The 20,818-nt window shown below is 43.4% G+C and overlaps 1 protein-coding gene across 7 annotated transcripts in view; it reads left to right on the top strand.

The window, feature by feature from the left end:
* WDR27 (WD repeat domain 27) overlaps positions 1-20,818 on the top strand; it is a 159,362-nt gene that overhangs the window by 64,446 nt on the left and 74,098 nt on the right. For 5 of the 7 annotated variants that reach the window (XR_006299114.1, XM_043592786.1, XM_043592787.1 and 2 more), the window contains 3 exons: positions 5,623-5,720; positions 6,916-7,018; positions 20,624-20,722. Coding sequence is in view for 5 of the 7 variants with exons in the window: in XM_043592786.1 (XP_043448721.1) it covers positions 5,623-5,720; positions 6,916-7,018; positions 20,624-20,722 (300 nt within the window). In the remaining 2 variants the exon portion in view is untranslated. Of the gene's footprint in view, positions 1-4,598; positions 4,737-5,622; positions 5,721-6,915; positions 7,019-20,623; positions 20,723-20,818 lie in introns of those variants that run through there. The other 2 variants (XR_006299115.1, XM_043592788.1) reach the window with 2 other exon arrangements.

The following is a 20,818-nucleotide window of genomic DNA, read 5'->3' as shown; positions in this document are numbered from 1 at the left end:
ATATATCTGTTAAGTACATCTGGTCCAGTGTGTCATTCAAAACCATCGTTTCCTTGTTGATTTTATGTTTAGATGATCTGTCTATTGTTGTAATTGGGGTGTTGAAGTCTCCTACTATTATGGTATTATTATCAGTGAGTTTCTTTATGTTTTTGATTAATTGATTTACATATTTGGGTGCTCCACATTTGGAGGCTAAATGTTTACAATTGTTAGGTCTTCTTGGTGGATAGACCCCTTAATTATGATATAATGCCCTTCTTCATCTCTTGTTAGAGTCTTTATTTTAAAGTCTAGACTGTCTGATACGAGTATGGATACTCCGGCTTTCTTTTGGCAATCATTACCATGATAGATGGTTCTTCATCCCCTTGCTTTCAATTTGAAGGTGTCTTTAGGTCTAAAGTGGGTCCCCTGTAAACAGTATATAGATGGATCCTGTTTTCTTATCCATTCTGTTACCCTATGTCTTTTGATTGGATCATTGAGTCCATTGACGTTTAGAGTGAGTACTGAAAGATATGAATTTATTGCCATTATGATGCTTGTGGAGTTGGAGTTTCTGGTGGTGTTCTCTGGTCCTTTCTAGTCTTTGCTGATTTTGGTCTGTTTTTGTTATTGTTTTTGTTTTTTTTTAACGTCTTTTCTCCCCTCAGAGAGTCCCCCTTAAAATTTCTTTCAGGGCTGGTTTAGTGGTCATGAACTCCTTTAATTTTTGTTTGGGAAACTTCTATTCTCAATGACAGCCTTCCTGGATAAGTAATTTTTGGCTGCATATATTTCTGCTCCTGGGGATTCGCCCTTCCCACCAGAGCACTGCCAGGTATGGAGCTGTGGAATTCAAGACTCTGCACTGCCCCTGTTGATAGAGTCTTAGTGGAATTTAAACCCTCTCCTTTCTCCTTTCTCCCATTTTAGTTCAGTCCCTCGCGTACTCTTTGCTTCTCTCCAGCAGATTTCTGGAGGGTGGATGCTATCCCGTACCCTCCCCGTCTCCGTCCTGTCTCCACAAGCAAAAACAGCTCCTTGCCCCCCCTCCCGCGGCTTCCCTCTCCCGCAGCTGGCCTCCCCGCGCCGCGTACCTGGTGAGTTCTGTGGTTCAGGTTGCGCGCATCGTTTTCTAGGCGTGCAGGATGGTTTAGTGTTGACCTGGCTGTATTTCAGGGATGAGAGATGCAAAAAAAACCCCCCATGCTGCTCCGCCCTCTCGGCCCGCCCCCAGAATCTGGGTTTATGGGGCAGGTACCTGGCAACCGCGGCGAAGGTGGGGCAAGAAGGGGAGCGGCCTCGCTGATTCTTGCGCCCGGGTGCGTGAGCGGCACGCGCAGACGCGTGATGCGGCCGTAAGGCCCCGCTGCGCTCCGTTGGCCGCTCGGCAGGGGCGACTGGCACCCCGCAGACACGGTTCTGCTCTGTCAGCTGCCGCCGGCCGGCCAGGAGGCAGGCTGGACAGGGAAGGGGGGACGTGCTCGCGGGCAGCAGCTCCGGCCAGTCGGGGCCCCCTTCGGGGCCTCGCTCGGCTCAGGGGTGACGGCGCCGGCTTCTGAGGTCCCCTTCGCCGCCGGTGTTCCTGGCCTCGCAGGTGCGGCCGTGTCCCCGTGTACCGCCTGCTCCTCCGGCCGCGAGCGGCTTCGTGGCGGGGCCTCCGGCCGCGCTCTTTGGCTGGCTCGGCGCTCCCACGGCGGGCTCGGGGGTGGGACCCGGAGAGGCCGGCTACGGCGGTCCAGGTGGGACACGGTGGCCTCCCGCTGGCAGCGCTCCGTGGCTCAGCCTGGCTTCAGGGAGTGGGCTCAGGCTGGCGGCCGTGTCCTGATGGACTCCCGGGTCTCCGTGACAGTGTCTGCGTTTAGGTGGCACCCAGACGGAGGGCTGGGAATCTTCGCCCCAGAGACATCCGGGAAGACCGTGTGGCCGCCGGCAGCCGGCGCGGAACCTTGTGAGGATCCGGCCTCCCTGCCCCTTGGGTGACAGCGTGACCATTCCGTGTGTTCCTCTCTCATCAAGGCCTCTTTTTGTTACGAGTCACGGTGCACGTGCTTTAGGAAACGGCGTCAAGTTTCTTCCCCGTTGAGTAGCAGCGTGTGCAGTGACCGAGTGTTCCCCAAACTGACATGGTCTTTCAGTGACTGTGATATTTTGGGGACCATTGTGGTGTGCTCTTGGATGAGAGGTGGGAGGGAAAATAGTCCTGAGGTTTCCAGTGGGAACACAACTGGTTTTACTTCCTGAGAATAACCTTCTGAATGGTGTATGATGGGAGGGGAGTGGGATGTAAGGCCCCAGAGGCTCCCAGTGTTTTAGTAGCTTGTTTTCTTAACCTTCTGTCGAATTTTTGTTCAGTTACACCACATACATCAAAGTGTTCCAACTAGCTGCAGCCATATGGGAGCTGCTACCCAGGAATTGTCACGGAACAAGTCCCAATTTAGGAGAAGCACAAATGCTAAGTGGCCCAAATGTCGTGTTTCCAGGAAAGTGTAAAATAGATCTTTGCTAATTTCTTTTAAGCTTAGGACCCGCAGAGCTACATGCGTCACACATCAGTAATGCCCTTTTGCAAGCATCCCAGTGCACGGTCCCAAGAATTGCCCCTGCGGTCGCTGGACAAGTTTATCACATTAAGAAGAGTATCATATGCATCAAAAAGCGAGGGCCACAGTTTCCTCTGTTTAAATTGTGTTACGTCATTGAGTAGCTTATTTTTACAATGAAAACACATAAATCTTTTATGGCTTATTGATCACTTTAAAAATCATAGCTAGTGCTTTTTTTTCATATATATATCAAACACTTGACTATTACTTTTGTTTCTGTGCCTGCATTAGATATATGCATTTTTGTGATGTAAATACATAACGCTAGACAGCTAATTTGAATTGGAAAATTAAATATGTAAAGCTTTAACTAGTTTTCTAACGAAAACATATTATCACACAGAAAACTTTAGTTTCTCAGAAATAATGGTCACTAGGGGTTCCTGGGTGGCTCAGTCGGTTAAGTAGCTGACTTCAGCTCAGGTCATGATCTTGTGGCCCTTGAGTTCGAGCCCCGTGTTGGGTTCTGTGCTGTCGTGACAGCTCAGAGCCTGGAGCCTGCTTTGGATTCTGTGTCTCCCTCTTTCTCTGCCCCTCTTCTGTTCACACTCTCTCTCTCTCTGTCTCTCTCTCAAAAAATAAATAAACGTTGAAAAAAATTAAGAAGTAATGGTCACTAAAATCCATATAATTGCCTTAAAATATATTGCTTTATCTTTAGATCTTGTAGTTTTATTTTTTTTAAAGAAATGAAATGGTTATGGATAGACAGTTCTGCTCTTTCTGTCTCCTCCTTTGATAACCACAACTGAATTTGGTGTGGATCTTTCGCAAGTATGTGTTCAGAAATATGTCCTGTGTTGTGTGGTACTTTGTTCTCTTACATACTAGCAGCAAAGTACCTATTTCTGCTGCCTGGTTTTAATTCCCATTATAGGTATGAATTTCATCCATTTCTATGAATTTATGGTGTACACATTTAAGCCTACAAATTTCCCCTCAATACTGCGTAAGCTGCAGTTTCCAGGTTTTAGCATGTGGTATTTATTATTTAGCAATAAATATTTTCTAATGTCCATTATGATTTTTTTAACCTAGGCTTTATTTAGATGTGCTTTTAGATTTCCACATGTATAAGCTTGTTTTCAGGAACCTTCTTGTTACTGATTTCTAATTTTATGGCATTGTATTCAGAGCACACGCTCTATGTAACAGAGTCTCTTCTGTCTGGTAAGATTTTTGTACTTACTGAGAATCTGACTCTCTGGTTGGTTTTTATAGGTGTGTGTGTGTGTGTGGAACGAATAAGCCCTTGGAACATGTTTGCATAGATATCTGTTGGCCCAACATTATTAATTATATTCAAATTATTCCAAGATTTACTAATTTTTTTGTACTCTTGGTTTTTTTTTTAAGTAGAGAAATGTAGTTAAGATCTTTGTCTCTCTGACTGTAATCGTGTCACTTTCTTCTTATAATTCTATTAATTTTGGGTTTATGTATTTACAGGCTATATTATTGGGTATGTTTACGTCAGACTTCTTATATTTTATAGTATTTATAGGCTGTTTTTAATTAGGTCTTTTTTGCCTTACATCTATTTCTTCTAGTACTTATGCAATCCATCTTGCCTTCTTTTATTTAATACATGCGGTTTTTCTCCTACCTTTCACATTCAGCCTTTAAAAATAATATGTTTTAAGTGTTTTTCTTGAAGTCCAACTAAGAATTTTTTTGTTTACTTGTTTCGTCTGTTTGTGATTACTGTGATTGCTGATACATTTGATCTTATTTTGTGCATTGTCTTCTACGTTAAAGAAAAAAAACCTTCTGCACTGCCTATTTATCATGAATTTTCTTTGCTTCTTCATTTCTTCTTCCTTAGCCTCTATGGGACTGATTGAAAACATTTTTAAGTCTCCTTTTATCCCTGTGAAAGCTTTCAGTTTTTTACTGGTTGGCTTCGGGAAACTAGCAATGTTGTAAGGTACTTTAAATATACAATCATCTGCCCGTCTGCCTTTCTGTGAAACTACATCTGTGTTTTATTCTTCTCATACTCAGTGCCTTGCAAAGTGCCCACTGTTTAGTAGATGATCCCTGAATGTTGCTGGATGTCTGTTGAATTGTCGGGATGTTATGAGTGACCTTGTGCCGGCTCGTGGACCGCTAATCCACATTGAGATTAGGAGCTGGATGGCCGTGAGTGGATTCCTGATTCCTCTGTCTCGTGTTTGTCACCTGAAGTGGTATAAAATAGTTTACGTCTCACAAGTTTGTTAAGAGGATGAAATGTTCAGTGTTTAGAATGCTGTCTGGTACAGAGTTAAGACTCTCTTCTATGTATTAGTTTATTATTGTTATGGATTTATGTAAACCTTCGTTTCCTGTTTGTAACTGAAGAATAACTTCTACATATGTCAAGATAAAAGCTTTCAGGTATACTTCATTAAATTTTGGATCGTTTGGATACTCTTGACATGGAAGGGAGAGGGAAATTGTTATGAACCGTAATATATTTAATGTTTGAGGCCAAAAATTGTTCTGTGGGTGGGGTGCGCTCCATTCCATGAGACATTTTAAGTCGCTAGAGTGTGAGGAGGGGTGACGATCAGATCAGAGGCAGGTCCTCAAAGGGACCCCGCCCAGTGACCTGGGCTGGATTTCACACAAGTCCGTGCACGGACAGCTGCATGGGGGTCTTAGGATTTTATGGTCGGCAGATTAACAACTGACTGCAAACCTCGAATTCCTTAGAAAGGGCATCTCTCGGATCATTTACCGAAGATGGATTGTGATCTGCACTTTAAAGATAAGTTTTGGTGTGTTAATGTGAGAGTCTTTGGATCTCTTATTGTACTTTTATAACTTTCAGGGGCATTTTGCATTTGGAAATCATACACCAATAATTCCCAAGGTCAAAATGTACCATTAGTAATTATCCAGAAGGAAGTTCTTGGAGCCCAATTCCGAAATTGTTATAAATAAGAAAAGAAGCTTTGTGTTAATTTCTTACTGTGGATTAGCGTAATGTTTATTAATTCAGCCTTTAAAGAACGCATCTTGTTTCTTCCCCTTACAATCACAGGGATCGTCATTCACGACCCAACAATATCAGGTTTATAACCTTTTTGCCACCACAGCCATTGGCGATGGGATAAAGCTGTGGGACTTGAGAACCCTGAGGTGAGGCCTTGCGGCTGCGGTATGTGAAAGACGCTTCTTTTTTTTTTTTTTTTTTAATTTTTTTTTTTTTAACTTTTTATTTATTTTTGGGACAGAGAGAGACAGAGCATGAACGGGGGAGGGGCAGAGAGAGAGGGAGACAGGCTCCAGGCTCTGAGCCATCAGCCCAGAGCCCGACGCGGGGCTCGAACTCACGGACTGCGAGATCATGACCTGGCTGAAGTCGGACGCTTAACCAACTGCGCCACCCAGGCGCCCCTAAAGACGCTTCTTTTAAAGCTCCCGAGGCCCTTTGCCTCAGTATCTGTAAACTCAGTTTGATCTCTTTTTCCCAAATGCGACAAGGTTGTGGTGAATCTGTTCACACTGACCAGTCTAAGAAAAGTCTGATTTCTACACGGAACAGGCCACCTAAATTTGGAATGTTAAAATAAGAGGTGCTGGTATTTGCTCTGCTGCGCGTGTGACGTGTGGCCTCTGAGGGTCAGAGATGCACGGGGAGGTCATCAGATGCTCTTAAACCACAACATATACATGCATGTTCCTGTTCTCTAAAAATATACGTGTTTGACCATTGTATTATGGGGCATAATCACTAAATATATAGTGTGTATAACAAAATGTGGCAAGTATCTGTGTGTGTATATGCACACCTGTGGATTCACAAGGACAGAATTAACAGTCTTCGCTCTCCTCTGTAATCGCTAAAAACAATGCAAAAGTCCCTCCGACACGTGGAGGGGACGTTCTGCGAGGCCATCTTGGGCAGGCACTGAAGTTCTGGACCAGGGGCTCTGTGTGACACCGCAGTGCTGCCTGGAGCCCAGCCCCGTGCAGGTGACAAAGGCTTTCTCAGGGCTGCCTGGCGACCCCAGAAAATGCTGGGCATTTTCTCAGTAAAACCAGCATTACAGTAAACAGTAAACAGTTGTGCGTCACACTTCGTGAATAGTTGGTGTGGCCCTTAATCAGCCTTGATAGAATGTTGCGCCTCCCAGAAGTCTTTGAATCACTGATGCAAATGATTTATGACTTTAAAATGTTTTTGTATTTTAAAGACCTAGAATAACCTGCTTGTCACGCATAAGCGTGCTCTCTCACTGCTGATTTGTGCATTGTTGTGTAGGCGAGCCACAAGTCAGTGTCTTTTTCCTCATTTGTGTTAAAATTTAAAAAATCATTTTTTTTCCTGTAGATGTGAGCGCCGTTTTGAAGGACATCCGAACCACGGATACCCATGTGGAATCGCTTTTAGCCCTTGTGGACGCTACGTGGCTTCTGGTGCCGAGGACAGACACGTATGTACTGCTGTGGTGTGTTGGTTGGTCTTCGGTCGTGAGATCCACTCATTCTTGTGGAAACGGTTTAATGTTGTTGCACATTAGGATAAAAAATCTTTGATTTTAAAAAGCTTAATGATCGGCCAGTGTTTGAGACTTTAATAGTATTTTTTTTAAGTTTATTTATTTATTTTGAGAGAGGGAAGAGAGAGCACAAGGGAGGGGCAGAGAGAGAGAGGGAGAGAGAGAATCCCAAGCGGGCTCTGTGCTTGAACTCACGTCCCATGAGATCGTGACCTGAATCGAGATCAAGTCGGACGCTTAACCGATTGACCCACCTGGGTGCCCCATAAGTAATAGTATTTTAATAACAATAATGTAGGAGGTTTGAAAGGCCCTCGTGTGGTATTTTTGGTGAAGCATGATTATTTTACACCCCATTCATTCATTAATTTATTTCTTTATTCATTTATCCATCATTGTACAAGTTGCCTTCCACGTGAAAGGCGTCGCTATGTGTGTATTTTCTGTGACTCACCAGATAACAACGCTAATAAATAAAATACCAGATTAAAGTATTTAACCGGGAGTACTCCTTCCGCTATCTTAGGGAACGAGGTACTTATTTCATTTTTATTTTCCCTCACCTCCCGAAGAAGTGTCTTTGCTTGCAGGGCTTAGGAGGGAAACACGCTCCAGGGAAGGGGAATTCCGGAACGGGCCCCGGTGTAGTTAGCATTTGGCAGCGTCCAGGCTGCCGTCTTCTGTGCTTATTGGCCCCCGCCCCCAGGTTGTGAGGACGGTTCCCCCGGTCTCTCCGTCGCCCCCGTCGGGCCCCAGCGACTGGCCCTGAACTACTGAGCTCTAGGTCCACCCCACCGCCTTGCCCAGCTCTTCATCAACACGAATTTCCTAACTGCCAGCGACTTCCTTTGGGCGTGGCTTGTTCCGTGTGTAGTCTGGAATGTGGCATCAGGGACGCAGTATTGAGGGTGTCGTCTGTCAGGTTATACTTAAGGATTTGGTCGTTGGTGGTACTGGATGTGAGAGACGGACGTATTCCCCTCGGTCAGCCAGGCCGTCAGCCTGTCGTCTGCGGTGGTGTCGCACCCGTGGGACTCACCGTGCCGTGTCGTCTGCGGCCAGTGGCTGCACGGTGACCCAGGGGATCTCCCTGAGCAGCTCGCGGGTCGCCCTCGCCTCAGGTGCCCTCCAGGTAGAGCCGCAGGTCACTCGTGGTCCACATTCCCCCGCGGATGTGGCTGTAGTCCTCCCCACGTCCCCAGAGGGCAGCATTGGGGAGATGAACACCCGTGTTCTCCAACTCACCTGGCGTGTGTTTTGCTGCGCAAAAGCGGCAACGTCCAAGTTTACATGTGGAACAGCTCAGCAGGACACACACCTCCTCCCGCTGATTAGTAATGGGTCATCGATGGACAGAGAGGTCATGTAGCTTCTTCAGCGGACAGGGTCACGGCTGTTCGGGACCACTGTTCGATCTGCGAGAGCATGTGGATCAGAAAGATGCCCTTTCCCTGGGCTTTGCCGCCGGGTTTGCCGATCAGGAGCGGGAGGGGCTCTGAACTCCTGAGCGAACTGCTGTAGCCAGTGGGCAGCTGCAGGTGCTGAAACAAAGTTCCGATGGAGGTATTTTCTGCTTTCAGCTTTTTCTGCCAGAGAACCCTCTTTTTTCTCAAGCTCTTCCTGTAGCTTTTAATATTCTTCACAGTCACATCTTTCCAGTCACTTCTCAGTGGCTCAGAAAGTGGTAGAACACTGACTGTCTGAGAACTGATAGCCAGTTGTGACACTCAGAATGTTTCTGTTGGTTTTCACACTCATCCGGTAAAAATCGTGATCCTCATTTGTCACGTGGACCCACTGACTCCTTTCAAAGTTACTTATCAGCACTGACTTCTCAGGATCAGTGACCCGTTTCACTTTTCCTGCCACAATCCATAGGTACTTGTGGAGCCAACAGGAATGTGCGATTTCTCTCCACTTTGGTTAATCCTGCCCCAGGTTCTTACCTGGTGTCAGATTGCTTCCTGTCACCTCCCTCTGTGGGGACACAGTGTGGAGGAGCACTGAGCAATGTGGAGCAGAGTGCCTGGGCCGCACCCTAGCTGGCCCCCAGCCCCAGCCCGCCCCCCAGCCCGCAGATGCCTTTTCAATATACAGATTTAAGTAATTTGTGAGAAAGCTACAATTTTAATGTTCTGTTCAAGTATTGTCTGAAAAATTTTCTTCAGGGACTCCAATTATATGTAGGTTGAATCTCTTTTGCCCGATGTTTGTATCTTTCATCTTGAATGTTTTAATGATTTTCTTTACTCAGTTATGGATGTATTTATTTTTCTCCCTTATATCCTCTTTTTCCCTTATTGTGCTTTCTGGAGTATCTACTTTCTACTACATTCATTCAAATTTGACCTTCATTTCTGAAAATTTTTTTCTAATGCTTTCCTAACACTTACCAGTTTTCATGTAACATAGTCCTGTGTCTAGTAATTTTATTTCTGAGCTCTTCTGTTTCTACTTGAGCAGTTCTGTTACTATTTGTGTGTTTTCTTTTCTTTTCTTTTTTAAATGTTTATTTAGAGGGCGGGAGAACTTAAGTGGGAGAGGAGGAGAGAGAGAGGAGAAAGAATTCCAAGTAGGCTCTATGCTATCAACTTGACACGGGGCACGGACCCACGAACCATGAGATCGTGACCTGAGCTGAAATCAAGAGTCAGTTTTTTGACTGAGCCACCCAGGTATCCCAAATTTATGTGTTTTCTTGATTTCTGTCAGTTTATTTTCAAATACATTGTTAGTTTTCATCTGCATAGAAAACACATTTTTCTGTGTAGTCTCTTGTGTGTGAGAATTTCTTTGGTTCGTGCTCATCTTTTGTAGAAAGGACTGTCATATCCAGAGTTTGTATCATACGTGCAATAGAAAACGGGACATCTGGGAGAAATAGAGACAGAGTTTCGACAGGCAATTTGGAGCATATTTTGAAGATTCTTGTATGCCACTAAAGATACTTGGTCTGTATTCTCCATGACATTAGAGCACTAGTAGAATATTTTAAGCAGAAAAGTATCATGATCAGCAATAATTTGTAGCCATTAAAATAAGTTTTTTAAAGTCTTCCATTATAATTGAGGATTTTTTTTTCCTTCTTAAGGTTATATTACCTTTGCTTTTTCTATTTTAAAAGTACGTTATCAGGTGCATACAGATTTAGAATTGTGATATTTTCTATATAGATTGGCGTTGTTATCATTATTAAAGTCCCTCATCTCTAGTAATGCTTTAAGCCTTAATGTCTACTTGAGACTTACATATTCTCATGTCACCTTCATTTCCCATCTTTCTATTTTCAGTGTTTCTGTGACTTTATACTCTTAATTTCAATTATTATATTTTCTAGCTGCACTCAGAAATATGGTGATAAAAGAAAATGGTGGTCAAAAATTTCAAGAAAATTCAGTGTGTATCTCGAAATCTGGGATGGTTATGCTTCCAGTGTTGTTTTTGGTTTTCAGAATTGCTTTGAGCAATCTACACATTCAATACAATTCCTTTACAGAATTAGAACAAATAATCCTAAAATTTATACGGAACCACAGAAGACCTTGAATAGCTGTTTTTTTTTAGTGGCAGAGGAAACATCCAAACATGAAATAAAATCATAAAATGAAAGCTCTCTTTGTTTATAAGTACAGCTGACCATTTGAAAACATGGGGGTTAGGGGTACTGACCTCCTGCACAGTTAAAAATTCATATATAACTCTTTCTTTAATGTTCATTTGTTTTTGAGAGAGCATGCATGGGGGAGGGGCAGAGAGAGAGAGAGAGCTAGAAGATCTAAAGCCGGCTCTGCCCTGACAGCAGAGAGCCTGATGTGGGGCTTGAACTCTTGAACCGTGAGATCATGACCTGAGCTGAAGTCGACCCTTAACTGGCTGAGCCACCCAGGCGCCCCCAAAAATTCACATACAACTTTTGCTTCTCCCCAAACTTAATTATCAGTAACCTACTGTTGAGCAGAAGACTTAACATGACACGAACAGTTGCTTAACACATATTTTCTGTGTTATATGTGTTGTGTAATGTATTTTTTAATGTGTTTTTATAATAAAGTCAGCTAGAGAAAAGTCACTAAGATGATCATAAGAGAAAATAGATTTGCAATATTGTAGTTATCAAACCAGTCTGTGTATAAGTGGACTTGCACAGTTTAAACCTATGTTCAAGGATCAACTGTATAATTAAAAATAAAACAATTGGACAGAACTGAGATCAATGTATTGATTATATTAGTGAGTTCAAGTAAAATAAACTCAAGTTTTAAAAGAAAGACACTCAGGGGCGCCTGCCTGGGTGGCTCAGTCGGTTGAGCGCCAGACTTTGGCCCAGGTCATGATCTCACGGTTCGTGGGTTCGAGCCCCGCATCAGGCTCTGTGCTGACAGCTCAGCGCCTGGAACCTCCTTCAGATTCTGTGTCTCCCTCTCTCTCTGTCCCTTCTCAGCTCACACTCTCTCTCAAAAATAAATAAATGTTAAAAAAAAATTAAAAAAAAATAAAGACACTTAGATTGGATCTTATAGATAAGAAGAAAAATCTGAGTTTATGCTGAATACAGGAAATGTTCTAAGCCAAGTGATTCAGAAAGTATATATATAAAAAAAAAGACGAGCAAATGTGTATCAGGCAAGAGAAAATAAAAGTAAAGAAGATTATATGGTCTTGATATTACATATGTCATAATTTAACCCCCCAAAATTAATGAGGCAAAGATACTTTATAATGCCAAAGGATAAAACTCCCAATGAAAATATAACACAATGTCTGTTCATCAATGAAAATAAGCAGAAGAGCAAATTCATAAAGCAGACATAGAAGAAATGAAACAATAAATAGCCAGACACCAATAATGAGGACTTTATCATATCCATCTTAGTCCTCAACAGATCGAAGCACTTCCACAAGCACTGGAATGTTACAGAAAACCTATACCACGGAATCAATAATGCATCATCTTATAGACATGCGTGGACGTAGTCGCACGCCAACAAGGAATGGTACTTTCTTTCCACATGCACATCAAATATGGGGACATTAACCATACATGAAACCATAGAGAAAAGCACAACAAATTAAAATGAGAACAACAATGTCATTTTCTCACCACAGTGCAGTCAACCCATAAATTGGTAATGGGATACAAAGAAAAGTTCCTTCTGTATGGATACAGAATTTCTATTAATGAACTCGTGGTTTAATAACGTAAAGAAAAATGGAATTGTAGGATTTCTTAAAAATAATGATATTTGCAACATGATGTGTCAGTGTCTCTGGGATGCAACTAAACAAATGCGTGGAGCAGGTTTTAAGAAAGGGAACAATAATGAACTAAATATCCATCTAGAAAGCAAGAAAAGGAACCACAAAATAAATGAGCAAGGAATTGAGATAATAAATGAGCAAGGAATAGAGATAAAAGCAGACAGAAGAGAGAAAAAATGAAAGTGTTTATTTTTTAAAAACATGAACTACAAAATAAACTTTAACCCAAATTTCTGAGAAAGAGACAAAGCTTAATATATAATCAATAAGAAATGATGAAGAGGAAAAAGGAAAAGAAACATGGAATAGGGGAACTTATCAAAACCAAGAAACTGCTTTTCATAGTTTATGCAAATAAATATGAAAGCCATATAGAAATGGATAAGTTGCAGGAAATATATCAAAAATTTCCCAAAAAGACAAGTAAGGTAATGGGTTAGTTTTTATAGAAGAAATTTTTTAAAAATCCAAAGAGCTTTTCTACAAAAAATACTAGACCCAGATGATTTCTTAAGGGACTTTACCAAACTTTTTAAAATCCAGTGGTCTCAGATAACTCTAAGATATAAGGAAAGCATCCAGATTATTTTTTTGAAATGAATACAACTTAATGATAACTCAATAAAATTTCAGAAAACTATGTTTTACTTGTAAATATAAATTAAAAAAATCTTGAGTAAGAATAAGCAGAATCTGACCACAAAATCACAATAACTTACCTATGCTCCTGGAAATCAAGGATGGCCCAATAATCAAGGAAGCCATTAACTAATGTAATGAGATTGTGCTGTCCTCTCCATATAAACAGAAAAGCCATTTTAACACAGTTCCCCATTCATTTCATGTAAAACACCCCTTACAAGATAAATGTATAAATACTTCTTTCAAATGATAAAATACTCATCCCTGCCCAAATGAGAAAACAGTAGAAGCAGCCTCGGATCAGGAACAAAGTAAGAACGCCCATTGATTCCATTACTATTTTATAATGTTGGGAGTATTTACCTATAAAATTAGGCAAGATAATGAGAGACATCATAGTTGAAAAGGAACAGTTAAAACTGTCTAGATTCATAGATGATAAGATTGTGTATCTGAAAAACCCAAGAGAATTTATTTAAAAAATGTTTTAATGTTGATTCATTTTTTTTAATATGAAATTTATTGTCAAATTGGTTTCCATACAACACCCAGTGCTCATCCCAACAGGTGCCCTCCTTAGTGCCCATCACCCACCCTCCCCACCCCCCCCTTACCCCTCAGTTTATTCTCAGTTTTTAAGAGTCTCTTATGGTTTGCCTCCCTCCCTCTCTGTAACTTTTTCCCCCCATCCCCTCCCCCATGGTCTTCTGTTAAGTTTCTCAAGATCCACATAGGAGTGAAAACATATGGAATCTGTCCTTCTCTGTATGACTTATTTCACTTAGCATCACACTCTCCAGTTCCATCCACGTTGCTACAAAAGGCCATATTTCATTCTTTCTCATTGCCACGTAGTACTCCATTGTGTATATAAACCACAATTTCTTTATCTATTCGTCAGTTGATGGACATTTAGGCTCTTTTCATAATTTGGCTATTGTTGAAAATGCTGCTATAAACATTGGGGTACAAGTGCCCCTATGCATCAGCACTCCTGTATCCCTTGGGTGAATTCCTAGCAGTGCTCTTTCTGGGTCATAGGGTAGGTCCATTTTTAATTTTTTGAGGAACCTCCACACTCTTTTCCAGAGCGGCTGTACCAGTTTGCATTCCCATTAATAGTGCAACAGGGTTCTGTTTCTCCACATCCTCTCCAGCATCTATAGTCTTCTGATTTGTTCATTTTGGCCACTCTGACTGGCGTGAGGTGATATCTGAGTGTGGTTTTGATTTGTATTTCCCTGATGAGGAGTGACGTTGAGCATCTTTTCATGTGCCTGTTGGCCATCTGGATGTCTTCTTTAGAGAAGTGTCTATTCATGTTTTCTGTCCATTTCTTCACTGGATTATTTGTTTTTCAGGTGTGGAGTTTGGTGAGCTCTTTATAGATTTTGGATACTAGTCCTTTGTCCGATATGTCATTTGCAAATATCTTTTCCCATTCCGTGAGTTGCCTTTTAGTTAGTTTTGTTGATTGTTTCCTTTGCAGTGCAGAAGCTTTTTATTTTTATGAGGTCCCAGAAGTTCATTTTTGCTTTTAATTCCCTTACCTTTGGGATGTGTCAAGTAAGAAATTGCTGTGGCTGAGGTCAGAGAGGTTTTTCATTTTTGAAAGAGAGAGAGAGAGAGAGAGAGAGAGAGAGACAGAGACAGAGAGGAGGGGCAGAGAGAGAGGGAGACACAGAATCCAAAGTAGGCTCCAGGCTCTGAGCTGACAGCACAGAGCCCAACATGGGGCTCGAACTCACAAATCACAAGATCATGACCTGAGCTAAAGTTGGATACTTAACCGACTGAGGCATCCAGGTGCCCCTGGAAAACCCAAGAGAATTAATGGTCATTATAAACAATAAAATAATTCAAGAAATAGTGGGACTTAAATTAATATATGGAATTTAATGTTTTTTACATATAAAAACAAAAACCTGTGAGATGATATATAAGAAAGAGAATGCATTTAGAAGAGCCTTAAGAAGGATAAAATGTTCAGGCATAAACTTAACAAGAACCCTGCAAAACCTCTATGAAGAAAACTTTATTTTTTTCCAGAAATGCAATCTTGAAAAATGCAATGTCTTAACTTTTCTTGAATGGGAAGATTCTGTCTCATAAAGAAGTCAGTTCTCTGTAGGTAATTTGCAAGCTTAACTCTTCTGCAACAAAAATTTCAATAGGTTTTAGGGGCACCTGGGTGGCTCAGTCGGTTGAGCGTCTGACTTCAGCTCAGGTCATTATCTCACAGTCTGTGAGTTTGAGCCCCGCATCGGGCTCTGTGCTGACAGCTCGGAGCCTGGAGCCTGCTGTCGATTCTGTGTCTCCCTCTATTTCCCTGCCTCTCCCTCGCTCAGTCTGCCTCTCTCTCTCTCAAAAATAAATAAAAACATTAAAAAAATTTTAAAAATTCAACAGGTGTTTCTGTAGGTAGACAATCACATTGTAAAATTTCAAAGAACAAACAAGTAGCAATGGTCAAGACACCCTGGGAAAAAAAAGAGCATTATAATGGGGCGGGGGAAACCTTGCTTTAGCAGTTATTCAAACATGTTAGAAAGTCTCTAATTAAAGCAGTGTGGGATTGGTGCACAAATATGAAAACAGGCACATGTTAACTAGCATCAACCACTGAAAATGTTCAGAAACACTGACATTCCAGCATTGCCCTTCATGACCTGTGGCCCCCTCTACCTGCTGTCCCCACTGATGGGAACCAGAGTTCTCTGATGAATAGCTCCTTTCAGGTCTGTGGCAAAAAGTTCACAGATGAGCCAGGGACACCTTGTGCTGAAAACGAAGGAAGGAATTGAGGAGCTATGGGTCATATAATGTGGCTGCAGGAAGCAACATTAAAAGCTATTGACCAAAGAAGGCGTAGTGGAGCATCGAAAGAATAATGACTGTAATTGGTTTGAAAACATTATATATCTAAAAATCTCACGATTTTTAAATAATAATCCAAAAATGAGATAACTAAAAGCAAGACAAAAACAAACATAAACAAAGCCTTATTTTTCCCCATTTGGAGGTACCTAGGGTACCTTACAGAATCATGTCTTTTTAAGGGAAATAATTCAGCTTTTGTCTTGCCTTTCCTGTTTGGACTATATTTCAAGTTAACCCGAAACCCTATTTGAAGAAGAAAAGTTATTTTTGAGAGAAGAATTCCAGACAGGTGGGATGAATGGTAGAATTAGAAAATCACCCTCTTGTGGTTTCAAACAATTCATTTCGGCGAATGTCATCATTAGTGAAACTACCACGTAGAGATTGGTGGTCCCCAGGCAGCGTGACTAGACATTTCTCCAAAGAAGACGCACTGGTGGCCGGCAGGTACAGGAAGTGGTTCTCAGTATCACTCATCACCGGGAAAATGCAGATCAAAACCAGTGAGGTACCATCTCACACCTGTCAGGATGGCCGTCGTCAAAAGACCAGGAGGGAAGGACCAGCGAGCGTGTGGAGAAATTGGAACCCTCGTGCACTGGTGGTGGAATGTCAGCCAGTGCAGCCGCCATGAGAACAGTGTGGAGGTTCCTTGGAAAATTAAAAATAGAATTTCCATAGGATAAGGTAATTCCACTGCTGGGTATTTGTCCAACAGAATTGAAATCATGACCTCAAAGAGAGATTTGCTCTCCCACGTCACTGCAACATTAGTCACTGTAGCTAAGATGGTTCAAGCCACCTAAATGTTTATGGATGGATGAATAAATCTACACAATGGGATGTCATTCAGCCTTAAAAAAAGAAGGAAGTCCTGTCATTTGCAATGACATAGATGAGCCAGAGGACGTTATAGTAGGTGAGATAAGCCGATCACAGGAATTAGGACAAATACTGCCTAACTGCACTTAGATGAAGAATCTGAAACAGTCACACTCATGGAAGCAGCGGGTAGGGTGGCGGTTGCCAGCAGGGAGGGCAGCTGGGAGACGTTGGCCATAGGGCACAGAATTTTCAGTTGTGCAGGACGAAGCGGTCTAGAGCCCTGCTGGAGAACATTGTGCTTGTGTAAGTGTGCCGTATTGTGCGCTTACACATGTGTTAGGTGGACCTCATTACAGTCTCCGAGGGACGTCATGTCACAAGCCAAACCTCCCGACCAACGTTAGCGTCACTCACTGTGCAACAGTTTAGATACTGTACGTTCCTTCTGCCATTTTGAAGTGCACACCCGTTAATATCCACCGTAAAGTATTCTTGTGGAAAAAAGGTAGAGCCTGAACCGAATTGAGTCTTTATGCATAATTTCTGGCTCAGGGCCCATCCACAGGATGCTGGAGCAAGTCGAAAGATGTCACACACAGGCAGGCCGACGAGTTCTGGCTGGAATGTTCTTCTGGACTCGGGCCCCATTTCGTCAACAAGTCTATGGCATGGAAGACAGCGAGGGAGAGAAAGCGTTGCTCCAAGCAGCGGTGCTGGAAAGACGTGACAGCAACGCACAGATCTGCTCTGGGTCCTGCTTACCCAAAACAACTGTGACCAGTGTGACCGGCCAGGACTTCCTTTATTTTAGGTCAGCGTAAAGTGGCAGTGGAGGTGTGTGTGCAATGTCCGTATTTTTAGAGATATTTTCAAAGTACGTGGGATGTTACGTTAGCAGTTGGCTAAAAATACTTCCTACTTATTGAGACACAAAAACTGAAAGGGAAAAAGTAAAGAACAAAGGTATGGCAGTTGAAGCAAGTAGAGCAAAGTCTTAACGATGTTGTGTTTGGTTCTATACGAATGGGCTGGTTGTGCAATCCACCGTACTTTGGTATATATTTGAAACTTTTCGTAATAAAAAGCCAAGCACGGACTTTGGAGATAGGACTAGACACAGAGGACCGGGGTTTTCCATTGTGCGAGCCCCCCTGCTGGAAGGAGGCTGTCGGGTTCTAGAGAGGTGGGCTCTGAGGCCCCGTCTCTGACCCTCGGAGTCTCCCCTGCAGCAGTGCCCCGTGGTGTCCGCCGTGCGGGTAAACAGACGAGCCTCCTAGCTGCACTCCTGGACGCCTGCTTGAATCTCACGACGTGGACAGCTGTGGCTGGACTGCGACGGCTCCCTTCACATGCTGCCGACGCTGAGGGTTGACGTAAGCGGCTCTTTTGCCAGATCCCCCCGCCCCGATGTTTCACATTTTCAAAGAATGAACTACCAGATACTAAGATGACTGGCCATGTAATTGGTCATAGGGCCAAGGACGCTGAGAGAGACCGGCTTGTTATTAGAGACGAAGTCGATGAGGGTTTGCTCAGGATTGTTGAAGCGGCTGCGGCCGCCAGCCAAAGTGTATGAGTCTGTCAGGTGACCAGCGGTCCATCCGTGGCGGCCAGGGACCCCTCGTGGGGCTCCTCGAGGGGAAGGGGCAGGGCCAGGGCGGAGCTCATCACGGCGTCTGCCGGACCTTGATGGAGGTTGCCGAGAGAAGGGGGTCGTGATTCTGCCTCCAAACCTGAGGGACAGCCCCGCCATCAACATCCAGTGTTCACCTGGTGGTGGCCACAGAGCTCCACGTGCCCGAATCAGGGGCTTTCGGACAGACTCTTGGCTTCTGCAGGAGGTGGGCGATGTTTCTGTCTTGATGGGATTTTAAGTAGGGCTCTATATTAAATCTTGAACACTTTGGCCTTCTTAGAAAACTTCACAAGTTTTTTGTGAACTAAAAATTCAGTGATCTAAGACAATATGCACAGTCCCGAGAAACATCCTTTCTGGAAATACTTTAAAAAACAAAGTGAATGTCTGTGATGTGATCGTTGATTCCCCCAGCGACGATATCAACACCATTAAGCTTCAGACACAGAGTGAACTTCTGTGTGCGATCCTTTTGTCCGTTTCTTCTGTGGAGAAAATCCAGGCAAAGGGAAATGAATGACACGTGGTAGGAATAACGTGAGACAGAAAAACGAAAGCAGCTTCACCTTCAAGGATGCGGTTCAGCAGAATTACAAAACATTCATAATCAACTGGTCTAGTTGTGTTTGCAAAACATCATCTTTTTCACTGGTACATTCAGTCCCGGACGGTTTTTGTGAAACATCTTGAACAGCGAAGCGTCTTCCCTGCTTCCCTGGGCCACACCCTCATCCTTTGTGAGAAGACGCTGCCCGTTCTCAGGGCTCATTAGTTTCAGAGTAAGACTGACTTTGTAGGGTTTTATTTTACGTTTCGTCTTTCTGAGTACGTTTTAGCCACGGCTTATTTCCCTTTCATGGGGACAGGTGGCTTCATGAATCGAGTAACTAGTATTACATCTAATCAAAACGTGTTCTGCACACGAGTTGCAGGCCATTCCTGTGTTTTCAGCATCAGACAAGGTGCATCTTGTCCATTTAGGCCGATTGTTGCTGCCGTTTGAAAGGGCAGGTTGTGACGAATGTGCACCTAATAAAATATGTCTGATATTTGTGGCTGCAGACTGTCTTCTCATGGTTCCGGTTTGCCATGACCAGAAAGATTCATTTCATTCAAGAACCTTCTGGTTCTTCTGGGAGAAAAGGTAGGTTTCATTTAAAAGCATTTGCATACAGGAAAGGAGAGGCAGTTTCTTAAATAACCGTGACTGATTCTTCTCTCGCAGGCTCGCGGCGTCATTTATGGGTGTTAGATGTCACGCAAATGCCAGGCGGCATGCAAGGCGGTGTCCCGTATGTGGCGACAAACCTCAGTGTTACGGTCCCCAGAGTGGGGTCCCTGGGCCCGCAGCAGCAGCCTCCTTTGGGAACTGTTGGGAGCACACACGTCAGTGGCTGCTTTTCAAATAAGCACGTTTCCAATAAGAACAGCAGAAAAAAAACCAACAAAAACATGCTTTAAATATTCCCGCTTCAAGATGTATACAATATCTGTTTGTAGACTTTATTTCAGGAGCTGCTGTTCAGCCCATGACAGAATCATTGGGAAGTTGTAAATTTGAAGGGTTCGTCTGTCCATTGAAATAGACTTTTTGTGGAAGAAGGAATCACGTAGATGTCTTGCTTTTTCTGTGACGTGGCATTTCTTTTTTATTACCAGTAGAGTCCACAAACCACTTGTTTGCACATTTTGTTACCTAAAAATTAGAATGGGTCTCTCCTCTCTTATATCACACCGGGATGGTGTCCCGATACCAGATTTGTGTCCCTTAAATGAAGTATTTGATGGCCTCTCTCTCTCTCTCTCTCTAAATACGCATGCATCTGTCAAGCTCTCTCTATACATATCTTTTATATGCATATGGTAATACCATCAGACAGTATTGTATGTTTTTATTTAAAATTTTAAGAACAGCTGTACTATAGAAAAAATTCCAAGTATTTGAATTGCTCGATTCCAAGCTAATTTAGTAGGAAGCAAGGTGTGTGCATGTTTTTGTCTCAAATTTATGGAAAAGGACATAAACATCACTTTTTCACTCCGCTTGGGACTTGCAGGCAGGGCTGAACCGTGGAGGCATCAGGGGCTGTGGGTCCACTGAGACAATAAAGGTCCGAGAGGCAAGGAGGAGAGAGGCTGAGTCACCGAGTCGGGTCTCCGGCTCAGGCGGCGCTGGCCTGTCAGGTGACCGGCTGCTGCGGAGTCACTCGGCCGAGGGGTGCGCTTCTGCTGTGTGCGACTCACGTGGACCGTTGGCCCTTTCATCATGGAGCCCCGTCTGTCTGTCTGTCTTGCAGGCGTACGTGTATGAAATGGGCTCGAGCACGTTTTCTCACAGACTGGCCGGACACACGGACACCGTCGCTGGCGTGGCCTTCAGCCCGTCAGCCCCCCAGGTACGGCCTGCTCGTGTGGGCGGGCGCGTCTACTCCTGACGCGGCTTCCGGCGTGTTTCCTGCGTTGGCCTGTGTTTGGTGAAACCCTGGAACGCT

The sequence above is a fragment of the Prionailurus bengalensis genome, chromosome B2 (genome assembly GCF_016509475.1).
Source record: "Prionailurus bengalensis isolate Pbe53 chromosome B2, Fcat_Pben_1.1_paternal_pri, whole genome shotgun sequence".
Lineage (NCBI taxonomy): Eukaryota > Metazoa > Chordata > Mammalia > Carnivora > Felidae > Prionailurus > Prionailurus bengalensis.
Note: the sequence above shows the minus strand (reverse complement) of the source record. Positions and strands in the feature narration are given on the sequence as shown.